The following is a 27,747-nucleotide window of genomic DNA, read 5'->3' as shown; positions in this document are numbered from 1 at the left end:
TCTATTAGCTCTGTCCCACTAGAAAACTCTAATACACTTATAAAATGTCAAGTGCATTACAAACATTATAATATTTAATTCTCAAGATAATCCAAGGTAATAAATTCTATTATTAGTATATTATCTATGAGAAAACAAAGCACAGAGAAGACAAATTCACTTTGATAATTAGCTCCAGAACTAAATTTGAACCTATGCAGTCTTATGCTAGAGAAATGTGATCCAATAGGACTTTTATTTTATAGCAATTTTATTTTTATGGAAATTTTATTTTAAAGGATCATTTTATTTTTGTAGGAATGTTCTACATTTTCACTATCCAATACAGTACCCACTAGCCACACATGACTATTGAACATCTGAAATATGGCTAATATAACTAAGAAACTGAATTTTCATTTTGTTTAGTTAAATTACTTTTAATGTAAATAGCTGCTTGTAGGTAGTGCCTCCCATGTTCGACAGTGCAGGTCTGCAGCCTAATTCTAAATCACTGCATTCTACCACCTCCCTTAATTTTAAACATGGACAATGGCAGTGCAAATAGGATGCTGGAAAGGATGCTGGAAATGTATACACCATTGACAATATTTGTTTACCAAGAAAATTTTAAAAGAAACTAAAGAACAAAAACTTTCCTGTTTACCATTTTATTGAGCAATAGAGAAAATCTAATGCTAATTAGAGAAACTTGTTTACAATTTTCAGTGCGAAATAAAACTTTTTTCCTCTTTCTTAATTTTTGTCTCATATTTTCTTCTGAAGAACAAGTAGAATTCAGTTTACTCTGATCTACATAGGCTGAAATCTAAGAGCTATTTTCCTCAAATTTTTGCTTCTATATTATTTTTTATTCCCTGAAAGTTCAAGAAATATCAAAGGCATTCAAGAATAATGTATTTCTAAGACACTTTAAAGGCATCTTTTATTATTCCAAGAAATAGTTTGCATTAGCCTTCTATAGAGAAAGAGAACAGCAGGATGTATATAAACAGATAAAAATAAATTTATTTAAAGGAATTGGCTCATGCAGCCATGGAAACTAGCAAGCCCAAAATCTACAGGATAGGCCGGCAGGCTGGAGACTCAGGGGAGGAAGACCCAATGCAGCAGTTCAAGTCCTAAGGCAACCTGCCGGCAGAATTCCATCTTCTTCAGGAGACATCAGTCTTTTTTTTATTAAGGCCTTCCACTAATTCAGAGAGGCCCATCCACATTATGGAGGGTAATCTGTTTTACTCAAAATCAACTGACTTAAATTATAATCTCATCTTTAAAAATACTTTTACAGAAACATCCAGAACAGTATCTGGTTACCATATCCTAGCCAAGTTAACATACAAAATTAAACTTTACATTGGTCATTTAACATTTCTGTATGTAGTACAACAAATTGCAGTGTTCCATGGAGTACCCTGGAAAGAATCTGACTCATACTAAAGAAAATTGCTTTCATATAACCAAGCAAAATTGGCATAGTTAACAAATCACCAGATAGAGCATTTTAAATTGTTACACTGTTTCATATTACTCTAAAATCTGTTTGATGCTATCTAATTATCATCAAATAGCACTTTCTTGTTTTCTATAATGTATAAGTAAAAGCATGAAGACAGCTGTAAATATTGTCATTTTCCAGGTAGTGAAAATATAACAGTGATTGATTAGAGTTGAATCTACCATTACGTCCATCAACCATAGAACATGTCTAATATATTTGCGGGAAATATAGTGCATAGCAATAGAGCTGATGAGATGATATCATGTTAGACATTTCATAACTAAACATGGACCAATAGTAAATCATAAAGAATAATTACAATATTTGTTAGTAATCCTCCTATTTACATATCAAATATGAAAATTAAGTGTTAAATTACATTTCTTTGTTGATTACAAACTCTTAGTAATTGAAGCTATTTAAAATTGAATAACAATGTTTGATTTGGGCTGGTCTGTAATTTCACACCATGAATTTCAGCACAGTACTTTTCTAACATACTATCTTTGACTAAGGCATGAGATTTTACTTAATCAGAAAATGTCCCTTGGGAAGAGAATTAGAGAGAGAGAGATACTTCCTTGATTTTTAAAATGTTCTTTCTTGTAGTAGACATTACTTCACATTCCTCACAAACTATGATGTTGATACTGCTTTCTTTCACATTCGTATGGGGAAGTTGGATCACAAGATAAGGAAACAACTGCCCTGTCCATGTCATTCAAGCATGATGGCTATTATTTGATTTCTTCTTAGAACGATTTGAGAATTCCTTACAAATAGTCTAAACTATTTGCCCATTTATTTAGACTCACTGGCCACCTGAAGTTTTCACCAAGGTATTCCATTCTTGGTTGTTGTGTCCAGGTTGTCTGCATGTGGCTATTGTGAAAGATGAAATTGTATGTCATATTTGGCTGAGAAACTGCTAGATGTAGTCTTTATTTCAGTAGTTTGCAAAAAATAAAAAATAAAAATAAAAAAAGCTGGCCTCAAAATGCAGTAGCAATCTGACTAAGAAGACAAGCTAGGCTATGTGACAAGTTGAATTAACACAAGGCTAGCGAGATTATTCCTAAAGTAATGGATTAATATTCACTAAGCTGGTGGCTTTGTTTACAGCCTGGGTAAATAAAATTCACCATAACAAGCCATTGAATCTAACTGGCTTTGTGATATCTAGAGCCCAGAGCCTTGGTTAAAAGTTACATTCCTTATGCTTTTAAATACATTTTGTAGTTTCAGGTGAATAACTTTGAGAGCCTTTGCCCCTTCTCAGTCAACGTTAAAACGGAAAAGCTATCATCCAAGATAATAAGAAAAAGAGCTTATATAAACAAAAAGAATCTTAACTAAGGAATCTTAACTAAGTCTTTTGCTAACACACATCCCACCCCAAAGTCCTAACAGACCTGTTCTTTGTACACTTCCTTCTGTTACTGAAATGAGTAATACTCAGCACAGTTTATGGAAGTTACAAAGCACATATGTCAGCAAAATTCTTTTCTCTCAAGGCTTGTAATCAATTTTTTTATGGCCTATGGTTTTATTTAAGTTTGAAGCTTATGATTTTTAGTTCTTTATTTTGGTTTCACAGTTACAATCATTTGAAGTGTGTGTGTGTGTGTGTGTGTGTGTGTGTGTTTCAGGGAATTATAAACAATATACTTCACTCTCTCTTTGTTGGATGAATCTAAATCAACTCCATGCAGCACCTATACAGTCCAGCTATCTCATGTCATGTAGCAAGCTCAGCTTTAATATTACAGGCTGTTATTATTAATGCCACTTCTCTTTATTTAATGTCTTCTAATGCTTGTCAGTGCTTCAGATTAAATTGTTCAAGAATATGAATGTGACATTTGTGGTTTCCTGGGCCTCATTAATACTTAAAACTTCTAAAACTTCATTTTTACTCTAAAATAGGATGATGTATATAAAATGCTTGCCAGATTGACTTTCTCATAGTTGACACTCAAAATAGACAATGCTCAGAACTCTTGTCCCCTCATGGACTTCAATAATAACTACATGTCACACTTCTGTCAGCCTCCAAAGAGACTTACAGCCTTCTGAATTCTTTATGATTTGTCTTTTTAAACAAATGTTTAATTTTAGGAGAATTTAGTCTATATTTCAGCTTTTAGTGGCTAATAAAAGTCATTGACTTACAGAATGTTAGAAGTGAAACCTCCTTGAGGCTCCCTAATTTCAGACTCCTTATTTAATAGAATAAATTTTGTTAGTGTTTTGAAGAGTTTTCTTAATGTCAACTAGTATGCTTCTTTAAGGTATCACCAATAGTTATTTGGACTTGTTTCTGCAAACATATTATTGTCCACAACGTACAGGGATGTTGCAAAGTGATCTGAATGATTTTTGTTGTGTTTTATGAATGTGTGATTTGAGTCTGCTCATCTCTATCTATTACCTATTGATGCTTTTCTATAGAATATTTTACATATGAACACTCATGCAAACATGAATACTCTGTGGAAACCTTTTTAACCCCACCAAAATCATCTTGTATAAGAGACAGAGAACAATTATGATCTTTGGCAAAACAGTGTTTTTAATTTTTTTAACTCTCAGAAACTGTAACTGTCAGCTCTAAGTTCCTACTCCAACAAATATATGAAGGAATATTAATCAGTCCTTTTATTAAAATGTGAAGGGGTAGACAGCATGGTATACAATATACAAGAAGGAAGTGCTTTATTTCTATAGAAGTAGCTTGTTTCTAGCTAAAAACAAAAAACAAAAAAAACAAAAAAAATCTTAAAAACTCGACCATACTCACTTTACAAGCAGGGTTCCTGCTAGGTACAAAACTACTTCAACACCCAACATTTCTTAGCCTTTTTCAGGCTGCCCTCCTGCATTTACCTATCTTTCAGATTCCTCTCCTTGTCATGCTGAGTCATGAGCCCCTTGATTCGCAGTGCTTTTCTAAGGCATTACTAATTTTTCTAAAAACATGGGGTTGCGTTGCATAGCAACAAGCTTCTGCCATCTCTTTGGCTCCCCACCTCACACACTGCCCCTTCCCAAAGCCCACACCATCACACATGTCCCTTCTACTTCATATGGATAGAGAAATCTAGGTTTAGAAAGAATAAGTGAAAGAGCCAAATGATGGAACGTGACCTGAAAGTCATGTGGTCTGACTACATTCGGGGTTCCTTTGGTTACTTTCACAATATCAACAATAACAGTTTGTTGAGCACGTTATAATTTATGTAGATATTTCATTTACATGAACACATGTAATCTTTTAAAACAAGCCTGTGAGGTAAGTAATATTGATCCACTTTACAGAATCAGATGTGAATACATAGAGAAGTAACTTACCTAAGTCTATGGTGTAACTTTGCTGTCACCTTGGTTTGGCCTTTTCTTTGCGATTTCACTATGTAAGACTGGTTTCTATTTCCAGTAGTCCAGTAGTCTTTCAGGGATTTCAGTTTATTATTAGGATTTCACAGCCTTATGATCACTTATTTCTGTAACTAAGCCCTTGGTCTCAGCTGAATCTCAGCTTCTAGTCTAGGACTACACATATGTCAGCTTCAGGGCAACCTAGATAGGTAAAAAATGGTATTTATATATTTATTTATTTTTAACTTTTTGTAAAAACTAGAGCCAAATATTCTAAAAGTTGAAGAAAGCAATATGGAAAAATTTCACCACTGACACGAATGCCAGAATCAGCCTAATATTTTGGCATTAAAGATAATTTAAAGAAAAAATGTTCTGGGCATGGTGACATGTGCCTGTAGTACCAGCTACTCAGGAGGCAGAGGTGGGAGGATCACTTAAACCTGGGAGGTTGAGGTTGCACTGAACTGTGATCATGCCACTGCACTCCAGCCTGGGTGACAGAATGAGACCCTGTCTCAAAATAATAATAATAATTTTTTTATCTTACTACAGCATTAGTAATGGATTCAGTATTAGAATTGAAAATCCAAATCTCATATTCTTTTTACTGCAAAACACTGTATCATAAAATCATGTTATTTAGGTTTTATAATGTGAGATTTTTAAAATCTAAAGAAAGAACGTTTGACATAAATTGGCATTAATATATCTATTCAGAAAATTTTAACCATAAAATAATTTAAAGAAATTTTAGACATTAGCAGTTCTCAAACATTTTGGCATTAGGACCCATTTGTATTCTTACAAATCACTAAAGACCCCAAACAGCTTTTGTTTATCTGAGTTGCATCTATTGATTTTTACCATAATATAAACTAAAACTGAAAAATTTTGAAAATTATTTATTCATTTAAAAGTAATAACAAGTCTTTTACAGATAACATAAATATTTTATAATATAAAGATATTCTATAAAATAAAAGATGAGTACTGAAAAGTAGCATTATTTGTCATTTTTTCAAATCTCTTTAATGTCTGCTCTAATAGAAGATAGCTGGATTTCTCATTGCTATTTGTTGTTTCTGTTGAAGTATATGAGGACAATTCAGCCTCGTGGAGATATGTAGTTGGAAAAGGAAGGTGTGCCTGAGTCATGTTTTCTGATAATTGTGATATTCTTCTTTGTTACTGCACCAAAAGTTGACAAGTGGTGGTTTAGTAGAGATTCTTATTACTCATTGGTTAGGTAAGAGCAGATAATAACCAATAGGTTGGGAAATGTAAGGTTGATAAAATTCTAACAACCATATGGAACTCTCTAAGTTTTTAAATATTGTGTTTCTATGTGTTAGGCATTCTTCTGCATACCTCACATTTATTAGCTCATTTAATCCTCATGGTAACTCAGTTAGAAAAGTGTTATTATTAATCCCATTTCATGCAAATTAGGAAACTGAGACATAAAAATTCTTTGAAATGGTTTTGCCATTTTGATTTTCAGTTATATTGTTTTACAGGATAACAATTCAAAGTAAAATAAACCTAATATAAAGGATGCATAATAGAACTTCAGAGTTATTGGTAAGTATTCATATTGAAGAATCATATTGAAGATTCATAAGAATCATATTGAAGATTCTAATAATATGCTGGTAAATTTCAAAGGGAAATAATGTAATTCTCTTTTAGAAGGTCAAATCACTTATTATTCTCTTAATATTCCTCTAATTATATTGTGATGAATGATTTATTTTTAACTTGTGTTCTAATACAATTTTTTCTGAATGTGACATATAAGAACTTCATTAATATGGCTTCTGAATGTAATTTTTAGCTAATCATTGCACTTTTACATGCATTTTCACTTACATTATTATAAAATACCCTTAAGTTAACTTTGAGAATCTGTGTCTCGTATCTTGGTAAAAAGATAGCTAAAACAACATTTTGCTTTCCAGGTTTGCAAAAGCTCAATAATAGGAAGGTGATAGTTTTGAATGTTATAACACAAATTTTGAAAGGAGGTGGCAAGCAAGGCATAGCATGAGGACACATGATTCCTCTCATTGGTACAGGAAAGGGGGCAATGGGCACTAAGAGAAGCAACACTGTAAAAAACAGCTTTGACTGCAGTGAATTTTAATGGTACTTTCTGGGTGCTTCCCAGAATACAATCAGCCAAGAAACCTGTGGTCAAAAATGGGGAGGCTTTCCCAGGGTAATAGATGCAGTATTTGTATAATGTTTTGGAAACATATCTGTTATGATATGAGTAAAGAATAAGAAAAAAATTGGATGGAGTATCCCAGCTGAGATGTATCCGTCAGTTGGTTTTTGAGTATAAGTAATTACAACTCAGCATACCATGAATATTCCTTTATGTTCAGCACCTATCCTCCTTATTACAAAATGTTTCTGTTCCACATTTTTTTTTTTGTAAAAATAAAGTTAATTGGCAAGTTAACTTGTGTCTCCCTCTAGAGCACTGTTAATTATTTATTTGCATTCCTCTATAGATATTTAAAGAACTGACGCATTAGTCAAATAAAAGGAAAAACAGAAAGCAACTTCATGGGTTGAACTTCAGTTTGACAATTGGAAATTCCAATCTGACTACCAGGAAAAAGAAAGAGAGTGGGCAAGATAGTATTTCATGAGACCCAAGCAATGGTATCATGTTTTGCTTTGGTTTAGTTTTGGTTTCACCACTTGCACACGATAGAGTAGAAGGGGGAGGAAGACATGGAGTTGAAGAGATGATGGACCAGAGGACAAAAGAAAAAAAGAGAGAACATGTAGTAACAATTAGTTATAACTAGCATTTTTATAAAATTTTGCAATTTGCAATATGTTTAATATATTTTATTTCATTTTATTATATACCTCACCGACCAAAAAAAGAAAAAGAAAATCCTGTGGCATTGGTGTGCTGCTGTCATTAATATCTCCCTTATAGATGAAAAAACTGAGGTTCAGGTTGAGCGACATGCTCAAGGTTACACAGCCTGTAGAGCAGAATTCAAATCCAGGCATTCTGATTTCTAATATTGTGGGTTCTCTCAATAGAAAAGATAGGCCAGATTGTTTCCACAATACATGCTGGAGAAATTCCTATGATGTCAAGTCATTAGGCAGATGTCCAGAGATAAAGTAAGCCATCTAACAATCTCTCCCCTCACCAGATTTATAATAAATATAAAATATTCATTTTCTCACATACCACCCAGGAAATACCCTGTGAGGCATTGGGCTATGGATTCAACCCTGACCATGAGGGGCAAACTTTTTTCAGAAAATAAGAGAGCTGCCAGAGAGCATGTGAGATTAAAACTGCAAGTTTTCCAGTTAGTGTCCTTTCCAGTCTATAAGCAGTGAACCCTCACTGGAGGAAAACGGTCTGCCTTGGCAGTGATCACTTCTCACTTGTAATTTTGGGATGTCTTTTCTGGGAACAAAAATATGATCTCTATTGTTGTAGAAAGAGTGCAGACCATCTGCTTTTCATATTCAGTGATGACAGGAATGAGGCAAGTATTTTACCTGCAGCAGATGAAGAATAACTGTGATAAAGATGTTCTGATCCAGAGGTAGAGTGGGGAGAATTTCATCCTGGAGGCAACAGTTTTATTTATTAGAGATCTTCAGGGTGTATTTAATTTTTCTTTTTATTTCTGGTTTTAAAAATTATTATCCCTACAATATATTTCAAACAAAAACTCTGGGTAGTTTTCTACATAAAGGAGAAAATTAAATGAAAAGAATTATATAAAATTAAGTCAGCTATAACCATGCTACTGTACATGTAATAGAGGAGGAAAGATGATCTATAATAAATATCAGGGCAAAGGGTCTATTTTAATTTGCTAATTTTCTTACTCTCATTTAAAGCTACTTATAAAGTTCACTTCAGAATATAAAATGTTAATTCCATATCTTGATCTGCCAGGACTAATTGCTTAATAATACTGCCATAATAATAAATCCTCAACTATTCAAAATAGCTCAATATCTGTATTAGAGACAGAGCCAATAACCAGTAGTATTGGAATTTAGAAAAGATGCTAATAAAAGGGCAAAGTCACAGATAGATTACAAGTTCAGAGATTTATATTTTAGGGAAAATATCTAATATCTGTTAATTGAGATTATATACTATTTTTAATGATACCTGTAGCCTACATTGATAGTATTAATCAGGTATCACTGTAGCCTACAATGATACCCAGATGCCTCTAGCCTTGAGAGTCTGGTCATACCAAATTAATGCAGTGTTTACTCAATAATTCTCTTCATTTTCAGCTGAAACTGCTTTATAACACAGAATTATAAATGTCCTTTATAAATAATCAACGGACAGTACCACAAACTCAACTGTTTTGAAGAATAAGCAAATATATTATCTTCTCAACTTTCTCTAAATCATAAAATTTATTGTCTACTTTGGATATATAGTATGTCACAATGTTTCTTACAGAGTTATTTGTCATAAACTCTCACTATTCTTTATGTTTCTCCACGGTACAGTGCCTGGAATAGTGTGGGTACTTAATAAATTAATGATTTTTTTTCTGGAGACTACTCATTTTCTCTACTAAGTTATCCTGAATTTCAGTTTGTTGTCACATGGCTTGCAACTAAGACACTGATATGTCCATATGAGTTTGACATGAAATACTTTCATCTATGTGTGGCTAACTGCAGGTGCAAAGACACTCAGTTATTTGCCAGATATTTCCTAACCATGGCTAAAAGAAAGCAATTCTGCTCAAGAATGGAAGAACGTTATCACTTTTTTGTTGGGCTGTTTTCTGGAAAAGCCACCTGGTGAACATAAATACGAAAATTTTGATAATGTTTCTTTCTTCAAAGTCAAAGGTACAAAGAAAATGTTAAACTTTTTAAATATGGCAGTCCTGCCCTTATGAGAATAACTAATATTAATGGACCAATTCATATAAAGCAGAGTCAGAGATCATATTTTCAAAATATTTAAAAGGTTTTAGGCCAGGTGCGGTGGCTCACGCCTGTAATCCCAGCACTTTAGGAGGCTAAGGCAGGTGGATTACGAGGTTAGCAGTTCGAGACCAGCCTGGCCAACATGGTGAAACCCCATCTCTACTAAAAATACAAAAATTAGCCGGGCGTGGTGGCGGGCACCTGTAGTCCTAGCTACTCGGGAGGCTGAGGCAGGAGAATTGCTTGAACCTGGGAGGTGGAGGTTGCAGTGAGCTGAGACCACGCCATTGCACTCCAGCCTAGGCAAGAGAGCAAGACTCCATCTCAAAAACTAAATAAATAAAAATTTAAAAATGAAAGAATTTTAAATTCTCTTTAAGCAATCTATACCTTACATTGAGGATTCTAACTAATATTACTATGATATTTCTTAAGGATATCTTCCTTAACACATTCTGTCTATAGGGCAAAGTTAGTAGTATCAGGAATAGTTTCGTATTTAAGTTACTCCCCAGTCTGTTCATCTAAGTGCAATTTCTGCTTAGAATACAGGAGATAAAAACTAGTACATTTCTTTAAAACTTAATTTTATATTATTCTGTGGACATATTGAAAATAGTAAGAAAAATATAAATATTATTTTGACAGTGTGGGTCCACTTGCTTTATGGAGTGTATGTATCCTTGAAACAGTCTCTGTAAATTAGATAATTTAAAAATGTATGCCTGGAGTTCACTCTTAAATTTTATTCTGTAAGTAATTTTATAAATGAGAGATTCATTAATTACATAAGTGAATATTCATGTCAATAGGTACTTGGTAGTCTGTAACTTATATATTAAATCTTAATTTTTGAAGTATGAGTCTTCAAATAAATAATTCCAAAAAAGAGAAAAGAACATCAGATAATAAGAGTCAAAGAAAAGACCATCTAGTAGGAAAGAAACTTACTTTTGGATGAAAACTATTTCCAGAAAACAATCACATAGCATATTATTTGTAGCTATGTTTCCAAAGAGACCAGGAAAATTGTAATCAATGTAGAAAAAGCCTTGGTGTCCTGAAGGTTCACCGACAATGCATGAGTAAGGCAATTGCAAGGACAAATAGCAGAGACTAGGAAAGATTATCCAAAGGCAGAAATTTTAAAAGTTACTTGACAAGTTTCCTCATCTGCTTGTGTAGTGAAAGGAGACATTTTCTCTGGATTTCAGGGGTAATTACAGAATTTATTTAGCTCATTCCATCTCCTTTTGTCTAGACCAAAGGTAATTACCTGAGCAGATGTCCCTGCTAGGCCAAACAGGAGATGAGTGAGTGTATCCATTCATTTGGCATTTAGATTTAATCTTTTTTTATTTCAAATTAATTAGTTGCCTTGATACAATTAGTCTGAGTAGAATAAGCTATTGTTTTTGAAACCTAATCATCTAAATTTTATTTATTTATAAATTTACATAACAAGTTGAAAGCTTCTCTCCTCCCACAATTATTATGTTCCCAGAAATAATCATGTTCAACAGTTTGCTATATATGTTTACATTTTTCTTTATCTTTATCTATTTATGAACACACACACACACACACACACACACACACATTCTCATTTATTCATTCAATAATTGATGTGCTGTTATGAGCCATGTGTTGTTTCAGGTGATATGGATATACCAGTGAACAAACTTCCTGCCCTCATGGAACCTATACATTTTTTATTGTAAAAATGTAATAATACAATAGATATTCTGCCATAGCCAGATGATCTTTTACTTAATAATACATCATAAACACTTTTCTACATCAGCACTTATCGTCCCACCATATTCTATTTTTTTTCCATCTATGTATCTTGAAATAGTGTATGCTTACCATCTATACGTTTTCACTTTCCATTCATGTCTCAATCCACTATAATCCGGTTTCTTCCCACACCATTCTGCTAGAGAATAGCTTATAAGGTCTGCATGCTTATTGCCAAATCCAGTTGCTGCTGTGCAATTCTCACTTTCCCTGGCTTCTCTATAGTAAGTGATGCAGTTGACTCTAAAACTCTTCTCCACTGCTCTAGCTCACAGGGTAGCTGATTTACCTCAGACTCTTTTAATGCTGCTCCTTGCTTTTCTTCTAAATGATGGTATCACCTGGGCCCCATGTATGGCCTTCTCCATTTTGTCTTTAGATGATGACATGAGTTCCCATAAATTCGCCTATCGCCTAAAAGTTAATGAGTCTCAAATCTCTATTTCATAATTAAATTACTGCATTTTTATTGTAACATTGCTTTCCACTATTTTTCATTAAGAAATACATATCATCTTAACTTTAATGCAGGTGAAAAACATTATGGTGACCTAATTTGGGTAGCATACCACTATTTTCTTTTAAATAAATTTTATTGTGTATATTTAATGTATACAGTATGATATAATGGTCTATCCGTAACTACTAAATTAGTTACTATGGTGAAGCAAATTAACACATTCATCATCTCACATAGTTACCCTTTTGTGCATGTGTGTGGCAGGAGCAGCTAAAATGTATTCATCAATTATTTATTTTACTTTATCCTATACATCTCCAAGTGAATATCTGACAGGTGCCTCTAGCTAAATGCAGGGCAGGAATCATTGTCTTCCTATTTATTCCTATCCCTTTTTTCTGGATTTCTTAACTCAATGCAAAGATTTCCTTTCACCCGGCCACCCAGACCAGACACTTTGGACTCATCTTTAACATTTCCTTCTCCCACACTTCCCACATATAGTCTGTAACCCTATCAAATGTCTCTCTTTATAATATCTAATCTTCCCTTTACTGCATCCTCACTGTAACAAATCTCAGTCTTGGATGTCACCCTTTATCTCTTAGATCAGGGCACATCTTCCTGCCTAGGTCTTGTTGCACTCCAATCCATTCTTCACACTACAACCAGAGTAGATTTTTCCAAAGCAAAGCTTCGATTGTGTCATTCTCATTTCAAAAGTATTCTGTGACTTCTTGTGACCTTCACATTAAGTAAGAAAACCTTAGTACAGCTCTATCCTCTAATACAGCACCCTGTCATTGAACACCTACTTACCTCTATAGTCTCCCATCAAGATGTCTGAATCTCTACACTTATATTCTAATATTATAAATTGTTGAGCTACAGAGACCCAAATTCTCTCTCACTTTTTGCATTCAAACATTCTACACTTACTGAAACACTTTCTTTGTCTTCCCTTCAACTCTTCACCTGGATGGCTCCTCCTGCAAAAATCATATCAGATTCACCTTCCCTTGTGAATGCTCTTTTGTCCAAGTTGTTTCAGCTGCTCCCACTACCTGCTTTCATTCCACACTCACCCAAATACTCCTGAATGCACTAAAACTCAAATGAAACATGGCCCCTTCTGAGAGGTTTCCTGACTCTACTATGAGCACCCATAAAATGCTGTGGTTCTCTACTGTAACACTTAGTCCTATCATAATAATGCCCTAATGGCTTGTCTGTTTCTCCAATTACACTGAGTTCCTTGAGAGCAGAGACCATCTTATTTACCTCTTATAATCCCCAAAGCTAGCACAGTGTAGGAGTGTTAAACAAGCAATTAATTTACTCATTCATGAGATTAAACAACTAGGCATAGATTTGTTGCCACAGGCTGCCCCTCTTTCACCCCTTTCCAGATGATATAATTAACTGAAAGATAAAATTAAGGCCCATAAATAGAATATATTTATAGACAAGAGAGTCTTTTGGAAGGCAGTCATAAGCAAACACCTTTCAGAATACAGAAAATTAGTTATATTTTTCCTACATAAACATCTGAGTGATATTTGATTTGTAAAGTATAGTCTCTTGCACTTATTTCCTTCCCTTCAAAATACGAATTTCTACTCCACTATTGGCCTCTTTTTTACTCGCCAACCATTCCGGACTTTAAAGTCTGCATAAAACTATTAGTATTCGTATGTTATCCCACTTACAAGAGTACATTAAATATGTACTTAGGTTAAAACAATAGCATTACCTTAGACAATATTTTCAGTCAAAGGAGAATTCATAGACTATAGTATCCAGCACCCAGTAATACAAATCAATATAAAAAATTATAAACCTTCACATATTCTAATGCCAAGCTGAAATGTCTACTTAGCATTTTTCTTTTAAGTTGGCAGTAAAGTTAGAATGATGGCGATTGCTTTTAACAGATTTGGCAACAACTCTAGGTTTACTATTATTCATGTGGAATTTTCTTCACAAGGTAGAGAGACTGGAAAAAAATCTACTAAATTTCAAAATTATTTATTTTTTAGCAAAGGTAATGCAAGCATTTGAAATTTATTATGTAAAAATTCTATTTTTAAACTAATTTCATCTTATACAAATAAATGTTAAATATATCATTGATATTTGTGGAATCTTCCCTATGAAATATCTGTAAATTATATTATAAACTTGGTATTGTGAAGCTGTTCTGATGTTAAATGGAGACCCTTTATTAGCACATTGAGCAATAGTCTTTGACTCATGGATTCTTATAGTTAGAAAGAAACTTAGAGGTGTAGTAGTCTGTTCTCATGCTGCTATAAGGATATACCTGAGGCTGGGTAATTTATAAAGAAAAGATGTTTAATTGACTCACAGTTTCACAAGGCTGGGGAGGCCTGAGGAAACTTACAAACATGGCAGAAGGGAAAGCAAACACATCCTTCTTCACATGGCAGTAGGAGAGCGAAATGAGAGCCAAGCAAAGGGGGAAGCTCCTTATGAAACCATAGGATCTCCTGAGAAGTTACGCACTATCACGAGAATAGCATGAGGAAAACTGCCCCATGATTCAATTACCTCTCACCAAGTCCCTCTCACGACATGTGGGGATTATGGGAACTACAGGTCAAATGAGATTTGGGGGCACAGCCAAACCATATCAGAGGTCATCTAGTACTTCATTCTAATTCAGGAATCTCTTTTACAGAATCCTTGGCAAATGCTTATCTAGCCTGTTTACTATTTTTTTGTTTATTTTTTTTTTTAGAATGTTATTTTTCACATTGAGTTGAAATCAGCCTCTTTATAATATTGACCATTAGTCCTAATTCTATACTTTGTAATAAAACAGAGAGGAGTTGAACTATCCACCACTCTCCAGGTTATAAAAACAAATCTAGAAATCATTCCTAATTCTTTTCTTTTCCACTCCTATCCTTCTCTCACTGATTTAATCCTGTCATTTCTAAATCCAAATATACATTTCATCCATCCACCTCTTTCCATTTTTACTGCCACTAGATGGTAGTCCAAGCCACCATCATCTTTGATCTAGACAAATCTAAACAATCTCTAAACAATCTCTTCTAAACAATTAGAAGAATTGTTTAGAAAAATTCTTCTCTAAACCATCTGTATTTCAACTCTCATCTTTCTAAAATCTACTTTCTATACCAGTGGTCTCCAACTTGGAGTACATACACAAAGGGCAATGCAAGATGATTCATTAGGATGCAAAAAGAAATATAAGAAATTCTACTTACATTTATTTTTATCTCATCCCTTTTAATTTCTATTCTGTGTAAGTTTTATAATGTTCTTAAAATAATACAATATGCATGAGTGTAATTTATAAATAAGTAAATGTACATATATTGGGGTACATGCTTAAATATTGAATACTATTTTTCAGATATGTTCTAATTAACATAACGGGATTATTACTCATCAGAATTTACACACTGCCTTTATATAATGTTAAGATTAATTACAATTATAGCCCTCATTTTTCTCTTTTGCTTTTTATTAAATTTGTAGTCTGATATACTTCTCAGATCCATTGATATAGTCTTATACAGTTAACATGCAAAAAGTTGATTTTTAAATAAAATATCTTTTATTTATCCCAGTTAGATTTTCTTACAACTTGTTTTAAATTTTGAGACAATCTTATAAAAAAAATTGCAAGTACAGCACAAATAGCATTTTTCCTGAATTGAGAGTTATGAGCCAACATGATGTCCTATCACCCTTAATACTTTTGTATTTCCTACAAACAAGAGTATTCTCCTATGTTAGCCACTAAACCATCAAAATCAGAAAACATTGTTATTCCATTTTAATCCCAAGACCCCATTTAAGTTTTGCCAGTTCTCTAAATATGTTCTTTATCGAAATTATTCCAATTCAAAACCACATATTGCATTTAATTGTCATGTCTCTTTAGTCTTTCTTTTAATTCCTTACAGTTTTTATTTTAGGTTCTAGGGGTTCATGTGCAGTTTTGTTACATGGGTAAATTGCATGTCACGTAGGTTTGGTGTACAGATTATTTTGTCACCCAGGTAGTGAGCATAGTACCCAATGGGTAGTTTTCCAATCCTCACCTGTCTCCTACCCTCCATCGTCAAGTGGGTCCTGGTGTCTTTTGTTCCCTTCTTTGTGTTCATGTGCAATCAAAGTTTAGCACTCACTTACAAGTGAGAACATGTGGTATTTGGTTTTATGTTCCTGTGTTAATTCCCTTAGGATAATGGCCTCCAGCTACATCCATGTTACTGCAAAGGACATGATTTTGTTCTTTGTTATGGCTGCATAGTATTCTGTGGGTCATATGTATCATATTTTCTTTATCCAATCTCCTATTTATGGGGATTTAGGTTGATTCCAGGTCTTGCTATTTTGAGTAATGTTGTGAGGACTTATTTTCTGAGTTGTTTTTCTTTCTTTTCTTTTTTTCTGTTAAATGAAACACTCCTACCTGCTCCACAGAGTTGTGCATATCAGAGAAGAGCATATCAGTAAAAACAAAATTCATATTATATTAACTTTCATTAAAGTGTAAGATTATCATTCTTATCTCCAACTAAACTGCTAACATACAGTTGATTTTTCATTATTTTATTTAAAAAAAGAATAATGGGCAGCCCTTTCAAATGCTAAATCATTCCTAAGCTATTTACCTAATGCTGATTTTTTTTTAAAAGACAATGAAGCTAACTTGGCAGGAGTATTCTTTTTTGACTTTGTCTCATTTGCTATTTTTGAAATGCTCACAAATCATGTACTTTAAAAAAATCATTCTCAAATTTTTCTGGGATCAACATAAGTCTCACTATCCAGTATACAAATCCTTCCTTTCTTTAATTGGAAAGTTAGAACAGATTTGCTTCTCAAGACTTCTGGCATCTTTCCTCTGCTCCTTGATTTTTCAAAAAGTACTGATATTAACTCTCAATAAGAACAGAAAGAACATCAGACTTTGCCACTGCTGATCAAGAATCAGTTTCACAACCTGATGGGGCAGGTTGAGGGTGCTGGGGAGAAAACCACAACTTCTCTACATCTCTATTTTCCCATCTATAAAATGGACTTAAGTTGGAGAGAAAACTACAATTTCTCTACATCTCTATTTTCCTATCTATAAAATGAACTTAAGTAATCTGACTTCTCACTGTTGTAATGAAACTTAAATGCAATAATGCATATGAATAAAAATCTATAAATTAAAAAGGGTTATGCCAGTGTTAGTGACACCCAATTCAGCACTCTGGGATAATTGTTAAAGCTATCACTGATTAAATGTACCCTCCTTACTAGACTCTGCTCCCTTCCAATGCTTGCAGCAACCCAATATGTATTATTATCCCTATTTTACAGATGAGGAAACTGAGGATCAGAGGGATTAAGTACTTCCCAAAACCAGAAAGATAATAAGCAGTGGAGCAAATTCAAACCCAGGTCTGTTTGATTCCAAAACCTACACCCTTAACTCACACCCCAAATTATGTGAAACTTCCTCCTATTCCACCATAGAGGCTGGAACTCATTGAAACAGGAGCTGCCCTGAAAACCTCTTCCCTGTTATAAGCTGCTGTCAAACTTTTATGTTGCTGGTTCTACATTTTGCAATTTAAAAACCATTCTACTTTCTACAGAAGACAGAAACCTCATAGTTGATTAATAGCTCTGAACTCCTATTTATCTGCGAATGCTACACCATTTTCTGAAAGCGGCAAACCTCTTCTTGCCTTCTCTTTTATTTCCTGCACATGTTTCCTGTATTTTACGTTTTTCATAAGCCTCTTTTCCTGTTGCCTTTGTCAATAGGTGAGACAATGACCAATTTAATTAGAAATGCTTAATTGGTTTACTATTTGATGAATTGAATAGCCATTCCAGTCAAATCTATTTTCTGCATAACATAATTGTTTTGTTAATAACTCATTCCCATAAATGATTCCCCAAAATTTTACCCATATAGATGTCTCCCTTTTTAATTTCCTCCAAGTTTCCATTAATGGGTATTTACTAATTTGTCATGTACTTGTGTGAAAAATTAGTTTTTTCTAATTTTAGAAAACATCCACTGGTGTCTAAAATTAGTTTTTTCATAAGTGAATGTTTTGGATCCTGGACTGGACCAAAACTTATCAAGAACAGGCCAGGTGCAGTGGCAGTACTTTGGGAGGCCAGGGCAGGTGGATCACCTGAGGTCAGAAGTTCGAAACCAGCCTGGCCAACATAGTGAAACAGTATCTCTACTAAAAATACAAAAATTAGCCAGGTGTGGTGCTGTACACCTGTAATCCCAGCTACTCGAGTGGCTGAGGTGGGAGACTCATTTGAACCTGGGAGGCGGAGGTTGCAGTGAGCCAAGATCGTGCCACTGCACTCCAGCCTGGGCGATAGAGCGAGACTCTGTATGGAAAAAAAAAAAAAAGATCAAAAACAGTAACAATGCCTTCTAAACTTGGTACTTATGATGTTTATGAAATGACTATTTCTTTGGGAGTTTCTTACATTTTAAATTACCATGACCATGACTATTGCAAAACTGACAGCTAAATGATCAGCAGAGTAAATAGGGTCTACGTGAATGCTGCTTTGCAATAGTGATCAGATTTCACTCCAGCGCCCACAGAAACATCAGTGTGTGTTGCAATTAACACTTCAAAAAGCTCATAGTTTCATCATGCTATCATTAAAACATTAAAAATAAATAGAACTATTCATCCAAGGCATGTATAACATATTGGCCTTTCAGGTTAAATCCCTGTGAAAAAAATCGCTTTTGACCTCAATTTTTTTTTAATTTGATTCCAAGAATATCTACATATTTACCCTGACAATTTTCTGCAACCTTAATTTTATTTTCATTTTTATATATTCTATTTTAAAAGTGTTTTTGTACTTATAACTATAGAATCAATCAATTTCAAAATGTCAGAAACTAACTGGTATGTCTTGGCCCAAGTGAAAATTCATACACTTGTGTAATAATAACCCCTTCTTGGAAAACCCCCTTTGCAAAATACCACTGGAAAGAGAAAAATGCAAGAAATTAACATTCACTTAATTTTTAACACATTAGAAGGTGTTATGCTTTCTTAGACTATAAGTTACTATAATTTTTTAAAAAGAGACACTGTGGGAAACATACATAAGGACTTATTACCTGTTATTTTTTGAAAAATATAATTTGTAGCACTAGCTAAAACATTTATTCTAAAATGATTTTTAAACAATAATGTATTGTTGAGAATACATTATTGTATTCTCAATTCTCAATTCTGAAATGAGAAAGAAACCTCTTTCTCATTTCAGAGATCTAATAGATTAGCTATTAAGAATGAACTATTGTTTGACAATCAAACAGGAGATTTTTCTATAATTTTTCCATGTATTTTTAGTAATTCATAGTTAGCTTGAAATAAATGAGTTCAGGAAACTAGAAGCTAATGATTTAGAGGGCTCCTAGGCTAAAAGCAATAATAATAATAATAATACTCTGATTCTATATATCTTTTCTCCTATCTTGTCAGTTTTCAGTCATATAATTTTCAGTCATATAAGAGATTAAAGTTTATTCAAATTAATTCCATTATAAGAACTTTAGAAGACTTTGAGGCTGGGCACCATGGCTTTGCACCTGTAATCCCAGCACTTTGGGAGGCCAAAGCAGGTAGATCAGTTGAGGTCAGGAGTTTGAGACCAGACTGGCCAACATGGTGAAACCCCGTCTCTACTAAAAACACAAAAAAGTTACCTGGGTGTGGTGGTGCATGCCTGTAATCCCAGCTACTGGGGAGACTGAGGCAGCAGAATCGCTTGAACCTGGGAGGTAAAGGTTGCAGTGAGCCGAGATCACGCCACTGCACTCCACCCTAGGCGACAACCAAGATTCCGTCTCAAAAAGACTTTGAGATAAGTGGCAAAAACTTAGTTTCAAAAGTACTGGTTTAGATTGAAATGTATTTCAAATGTTAAATAGGAAGATAATTAGAGTAAGACTTATGAGTAAAGAGTAGAAATACTGAATTGGTCATTTATCATTGGGGTCAATTATAATTTCACAATGATCCCCATAGAAACATTATTTAATTTAGGGATCACTGTTTTATGTACAATATCTCTTTTATCCTGCCCTGATAAAATTTTTCTCTTTTCTTAAGGTATCAGATACACACCGGACTTCAACATTCTATCATAAGACCTACCCAACCCAACTGTTTACCTCTGGACAATGCCACCCTACCTCAGAAACTGAAGGAGGTTGGATATTCAACGCATATGGTCGGAAAATGGCACTTGGGTTTTTATAGGAAAGAATGCATGCCCACCAAAAGAGGATTTGATACCTTTTTTGGTTCCCTTTTGGGAAGTGGGGATTACTATACACACTACAAATGTGACAGTCCTGGGATGTGTGGCTATGACTTGTATGAAAACGACAATGCTGCCTGGGACTATGACAATGGCATATACTCCACACAGATGTACACTCAGAGAGTACAGCAAATCTTAGCTTCCCATAACCCCACAAAGCCTATATTTTTATATATTGCCTATCAAGCTGTTCATTCACCACTGCAAGCTCCTGGCAGGTATTTTGAACACTACCGATCCATTATCAACATAAACAGGAGGAGATATGCTGCCATGCTTTCCTGCTTAGATGAAGCAATCAACAATGTGACATTGGCTCTAAAGACTTATGGTTTCTATAACAACAGCATCATCATTTACTCTTCAGATAATGGTGGCCAGCCTACAGCAGGAGGGAGTAACTGGCCTCTCAGAGGTAGCAAAGGAACATATTGGGAAGGAGGGATCCGGGCTGTAGGCTTTGTGCATAGCCCACTTCTGAAAAACAAGGGAACAGTGTGTAAGGAACTTGTACACATCACTGACTGGTACCCCACTCTGATTTCACTGGCTGAAGGACAGATTGATGAGGATATTCAACTAGATGGCTATGATATCTGGGAGACCATAAGTGAGGGTCTTCGCTCACCCCGAGTAGATATTTTGCATAACATTGACCCCATATATACCAAGGCAAAAAATGGCTCCTGGGCAGCAGGCTATGGGATCTGGAACACTGCAATCCAGTCAGCCATCAGAGTGCAGCACTGGAAATTGCTCACAGGAAATCCTGGCTACAGCGACTGGGTGCCCCCTCAGTCTTTCAGCAACCTGGGACCGAACCGGTGGCACAATGAACGGATTACCTTGTCAACTGGCAAAAGTGTATGGCTTTTCAACATCACAGCCGACCCATATGAGAGGGTGGACCTATCTAACAGGTATCCAGGAATCGTGAAGAAGCTCCTACGGAGGCTCTCACAGTTCAACAAAACTGCAGTGCCGGTCAGGTATCCCCCCAAAGACCCCAGAAGTAACCCTCGGCTCAATGGAGGGGTCTGGGGACCATGGTATAAAGAAGAAACCAAGAAAAAGAAGCCAAACAAAAATCGGGCTGAGAAAAAGCAAAAGAAAAGCAAAATAAAGAAGAAGAAACAACAGAAAACAGTCTCAGGTTCAACTTGCCATTCAGGTGTTACTTGTGGATAAGCGCAAATATTTCCTGTTTGGTTAAACTTTAATCAGTTCTTATCTTTCATCTGTTTCCTAGGTAAACCAGCAAATTTGGCTTGATAATATCGCTGCCCTAAGCGTCAGGCTTGTTTTCATGCTGTGCCACTCCAGAGACTTCTGTCACCTGGCCGCCACACGGAAAACTGTTCTGCTCAGTGCCAAAGGTGCTACTCTTGCAAACCACGCTTAGAGTGGAGACGTTTGTTTCTCTTGCTCCTTTAGAAAACGTGGTGAGTCCTGAGTTCGACTGCTGTGCTTCAGTCAATTGACCAAACACTACTTTAAATTATAGGAGGAGTACAATAACCTACCATCCGCAAGCATGCTAATTTGATGGAAGTTACACGGTAGCATGATTAAAACTACCTTTGATAAATTATAGTCAAAGATTGTGTCACCTCAAAGGCCTTGAAGAATATATTTTCTTTGTGAATTTTTGTATCTCTGTCATATGACACTTGGGTTTCTAAATTAATTCTATTTCATATATATATATGTGTGTGTGTGTGTGTGTTTCTTTTCCTGTGAAAAGCTGTTTTTCTCACATGTGAACAGCTTGCACCTCATTTTATCATGCATGAGGGAATGGCAAATAAGAATGTTTGAGCACACTGCCCACAATGAATGTAACTATTTTCTAAACACTTTAATAGAAGAACATTTCAGTATAAAAAAACCTAATTTATTTTTACAGAAAAATACTATTTTGTTGTCATAAAAAGTTGCGCAAATGACTTTAATTATTTTATTTTTATTTCCTGCATACCATTAGAAGAGTTTTATTTCATTTCTTCCAATTACCAAACACTGTAATACTATAAATTACTGTTATACTGTGCGAATTCATAGACTATAAAAACATCATTCAGAAAACATTATAATCATCATTGTTCAACCATGATTTTGAATGTAATAAGATGAATATATTCCTTACAAATTACTTGGAAATTCAATGTTTGCGCAGAGTTGAGACAACTTTATTGTTTCTATCATAAACTATTTATGTATCTTAATTATTAAAATGATTTATTTTATGGCACTAGAAAATTTACTGTGGCTTTTCTGATCTAACTTCTAGATAAAATTGTATCACTCATCCTAAAAACTAAAAATCTTTACTAATAGGCAGTTGAAGGAATGGTTTGCTAACAACCACAGTAATATGATTTTACAGATAGATGCTTCCACTTGGCTATGACATGGAGAAAGATGTTCCCATATTAATAAATAACATTTATATTAGGTTGGTGCAAAAGTAGTTGTGGTTTTTGCCATTAAAAGTAATAACCTTACTCTTATACAAAGTGGACACTGTGGGGAGATACAGAGAAATGGAATATATGGATCCTGCCTGGAATAAATTACCTTGTTTGGAAGCCACACATGCAAACGTCATGAGGATAATTAAAGGAGTATTATCAGTAATGAAGTTTATCATGGGTCATCAATGAGCATAGATTGGTGTGGTTCCTGTAGACCCTGGTGTGTTCTTTGAAGTGCCCTCTCCTAATACAGAGGCCTCGAAGCCTCACGGTATACACTTGAAAAGTCACAGATAGCTAGAATTGTGATCTTTGAAGTCATAACTGTGATAAGAAAATGTGTGTGGTGGTATGACATCATACCATTAAACACATTTATATCACAGCTCAAAGGACTGATATAATACATTTATATCACAGCTCACAGTTTCTGAAAATGTATAAAAGAATCTGTAATCTAGTACTGAAATTACTAAATTGGATAAGATGATTTAAAGGATTTTAATTTTAATGTTTTATTTCTAGAATATATGGATCCAGTTTATTTTATAGTGTAAAGTTGTATTTCCTAAAGTTTGTGTTTTGTCGACAGTATCTTTTAAATGAGTCTTAAAAATAAAGGCATATTGTTCATGTTTTCCTTTCCCAGTGGCACATAAATAACATGTCTTAAAATAGATGGTATCTTACACACTTTTAAAAAATAGACATCTTTACACTAAAAAAGAATTCTGAAGAAAGTAAGTTTGGGAGATGTTGGGTTAAAGAAAGTCAAAGGAGTCACTTCAATGCAGATTTTTCTTAGAATTTTAAAAATCTTAGCTTGCATTGTAACCCTGACAGAAGGAAAATGTTATACAGTATTTCATAATTTCACCACAAAACTGTTCTCTGTGGCATAATGCACAGGACTAGCATTCTGAGGAACTATACTGTTATTGGAAACATAGTGTAAAAATAGAATCTTCTAGAAGTTCCTAGAAAGATAAAAAAAGAAGCAAAGAGGCAAATTAGGATTATGAAATACCAGTAGGTATCACCTATTGTAGTGTAATTCTAAGTTCCCTATAAATGATTATAATCTTCTCAGTGAAAATAATTTAGACCACAGTGTTCTACTGGAAATGGCTTCATGGATGTTGATTACTGTTTTAGAGAGTACCTGCCACCTGCCCAGGGCTCTAGGCAGGATGTGGTTTGCAAGAAGTCTCAGTGTCTTGCCCTCAAGAAATCAAAATCCTTTCTAATAGTCATATATAAGTCATGAACAAAAATGTTTCTAAAAATGCTGTCAGCAAATCACTAGGAATTTCAAGACGGACAGGAAGGAAAACACTGTGTCCTTGAGTTTTGTGCCCTAATCACTGATGCCATGTTAATATGGGGAATTCATTCTCAGGTGTTAGTTTCCTAAACTGTGATCTTCAAGATGTGTTTCTAGGCTGCCTGTGGTTCTTTCAAGTGTCAACTGCACCTCTTTTAAACCTCTGATCTTTCTTAGGGTTTCAAAAGAAACTCTCATTAGCTTTGTCAGAAAATAATTTTTGACTATGGCTATGTTTCTGGGTTGAGAATGGATATAAAAACATTTTCTTCAAATGAAAACATCAACAACGAAAACATTTGTAGTACCTTTCAGCCAGTGAAAACATCTACCCCAGGTCTGTCAACTGTCAAGTATAACTAAAGAACTTGTTTCATCTGTTTTTACATGCTCTTTCTTCATTTTTCTAAAAATTGAATGGATATTTTTGTTTTCTTGACCAGGCCCCTTTAAAAATTTTTAAGCACAGAGGAATACTGTCATTGATAGTTGAATAATTACACTTTTTTGTACTTTCAACATTCCTCTGTGAGAATATACCATATTAGTGTGCACGTCTCCACATTATTTCTTTGTATTACTGAACAGTATCTTATTATATAGATATGCCATTTTTCATCCTTTCACATGTTAATGGACACTTGGGTTGTTTCCAGGTTAAGGCTAATATAACTAAAAATGCTATGTATTTTCATGTGCAGGTGTTTCTTGATTTTCTAAGGCACATGAATTTCACATCAGGATCAGCTTCCTAAGCATTTTATTCATACCATTTTTGAACATACAAATTGTGAATTTGTCAGTGGCAGAATGTGTGATGTTGGCAGGAAAACGTTTCTGTGCCAAAAGCAGCACAATTCCTCTATGGTAAACTAATGGCTACTTTATTTCCTCATGCAATGACTTCATAGAATCCATTCACTCATTCAACAAATACATGCCGAATGTCACTCTCTCAGGCAATGTTCTAGGATCTTGGGATATATAAGTGTATGAAATGAATAAAAATTCTTACCCTTGGGCAGGTTATCTTCCAGCTGAGTGAAACAGACAATAAATAATAAACACAACTAATTATAACATTATATACTATATAAAGTAGTGTGAAAAAAGAGTAGATCAGGATAAGAGGAGGATTCACTCTACACCAAGTTTATCCATCCATTCATTCAGCATTTGTCAAGTGCCCCATGTAATGGTGTGCATGGGATGTGATGGCAAGTGACATCAGGCAGAGTCCTTGCCTTCGGGTGTGCCCCTGCCTTCGGGTAGTGTACATTCTCCTAGAAGATGCAGCCATGAACCCAATAACCAAACACCTCATCGCTGCCATCCTCCCACCATGGCTACCTCACTTTCCAGCTTGATCTTTCTCATTAACATTTAATATGCTTCACATTTTACTCACAAGTTTTCCTTATTGTCTGTTTCATTCCCCTAGAATGTAAGCTTCTTAAGAAAAGTGATTTCTATAAGTTCTGTTTACATGTGCATGGCCAGTATATAAAATGATGCCCTACTCATACTTAGCACTCAATGTTTTTGAGTGAATAATTAAGATAATCACATTTATCCATATGTTCAGCCACATTTGCCTAAGTTTTCACTTTCTATTTCTGGTACAGGGATTTCATTGTTGAAAAATAGAACTAATCATCCTTAATACCTTTAGCAGCAATGATATGAAATGCAGAAATTTCTAACACTATAAAAAACTAACTCTAATATTGTATAGTTATAGGAACATGGTGTTACAGCAAGAGCAAAGCAAAAATTACACAAAATTGAGAGCAAATTTTATCTATCATCTTTATTACATAACAGGATAGAACATGATTATTCTAACGCTACTTGGAATATTACAGAATACATTAGCTTAAATGAGTTCCCAGAAAGAAGAGATGAGGGCTTAAATTGTCAATAATTTTTTGTACCAAATCATGAAAGGAAAAAAATATAATTAGCAAATAAACCTCTATATTTTCATAGAATTATAAAGCCAAATGGAATATACCTCACATCCTTGGGTATTTTATTACAAACCTCTCCAACATGGCAAAGCAGAAATTCTGCTTTTTTAAAGATATATTTTTCTTAAATATTTTACTAGTCATAGCATCTCTATGAATTTGGTTGATTCACTGGTTAAACATGGTATTATTTAAAGCACAGAACCTGAATGTTGCCTTTGGGGATTAGGTAGATTTGAACGTATTTACCTAACTTTCAATTTCATATCTATGATCTGAAATTTCCTTATATTCAAATTTACTGCAACCCTATAACATTTTTTGCCAGCTGGTTTATGCAATTTCAGGTAAAATCAATCCCAATAACTGAAAAACAAACAACAGAATAGCAAAGGCATATTAGAAATGTCTTCCCGTCCACTCTTTGTAGAAATTCTTCAGCCGATAATTGTAAATAGAGAGCATCTTATTGAACAAACAAAAGTAAAATTTATCTTTCAGTGTAAAAATCCAAAAATAAGTTTTAATACCACTTCCATCATATTAATCTTTCTAGAAACAATGCTTTAAGAATAAAGTCCTTGAATTCCAGGGTTGAACATGGAGGATGAACAGGGAATACCTTCAGCTGACCTTCTAAATCCTAAACAACTGTGAGAAAAAAAACTTTTTATAACCAAGGTTTTTTAAAAAGTCGATTTAATTTAGTATCTGAAATCATATTTTTTATGTCATCATCACCAGAATTTCCAGAAGCTTCCTTTGGGCAAACAGCATTAAGTCCTCAGAGAGTTATTCTGTCTCTAAGGCAGATCCCACTAAAACTTCTCTATTTTTAGCTATTCCTGATTAAATAATCCCCTCTAGCACCTATGAGGTGGGGAATTACAAGCATAAAAAGTCCTGCAATTATTTCTACTATACAGTCAGACATAGTGGCAACAAAACAATACAGTGTTTTATTAAACTTTTTTTTTCTTTTCTTCAAGTTTTGCTCAAGATCCTAACAGTTAACGTAGTGTTTCAGAGATTAAGGTAACAGCTTCTGAGGAATCCTGCTCTCTCCCAGCTAGGAGCCATGGCGGCTGCAGTGGCAGCGGAGACTAGGTGAGGCGGGTGGGTGGAGAGGTTTTTCCCCTTACCTTTTTATTTGGCCCCTTGCCTCTGCACTTCTCAGCATCCCGGCTGTGCTAGGGCTATTTCTTTCTGAACTCACATGCGACCATAACTCCGCATTCTACTTTCTTGGCACCCTTCTCCATACCCAAGTCCCACATCCGTTTCTGCCACAGAACTAGGCACATTATAGCTATGTCCAACAACAACAGAGGTATCAACAAGTGAATTCCTCCCTTCCAAAGTTCTCCCAGCATAAAGGGATGAATGTGTAGAGCTATATCAGCCTTCTGGTGAGGAGAAGACCTGAGCCCCACCCCTAAATCTTCAAGGAGCTGAGATCAGAGTGGGAGTGAGCAATCGGGAAGCCAACAAATTGTTCC

The 27,747-nt window shown here is 34.6% G+C and overlaps 1 protein-coding gene across 3 annotated transcripts in view; it reads left to right on the top strand.

Annotated features, from left to right (window-relative positions):
• Positions 1 to 22,820, top strand: part of ARSJ (arylsulfatase family member J) — a 77,827-nt gene extending 55,007 nt beyond the window's left edge. Inside the window, exons 1-3 of one of the 3 annotated variants that reach the window (XM_023219902.1) lie at positions 17,472 to 17,515; positions 20,261 to 21,633; positions 21,730 to 21,957. In XM_023219902.1, coding sequence (XP_023075670.1) covers positions 17,472 to 17,515; positions 20,261 to 21,633; positions 21,730 to 21,752 — 1,440 coding nt within the window. In that variant the 3' untranslated portion in view covers positions 21,753 to 21,957. Of the gene's footprint in view, positions 1 to 17,471; positions 17,516 to 20,260 lie in introns of those variants that run through there. The other 2 variants (XM_023219900.1, XM_023219899.1) reach the window with 2 other exon arrangements.
• Positions 22,821 to 27,747: the final 4,927 nt, after the last annotated feature.

The sequence above is a fragment of the Piliocolobus tephrosceles genome, chromosome 3 (genome assembly GCF_002776525.5).
Source record: "Piliocolobus tephrosceles isolate RC106 chromosome 3, ASM277652v3, whole genome shotgun sequence".
In the NCBI taxonomy this organism is placed as follows: Eukaryota; Metazoa; Chordata; class Mammalia; order Primates; family Cercopithecidae; genus Piliocolobus; species Piliocolobus tephrosceles.
Note: the sequence above shows the minus strand (reverse complement) of the source record. Positions and strands in the feature narration are given on the sequence as shown.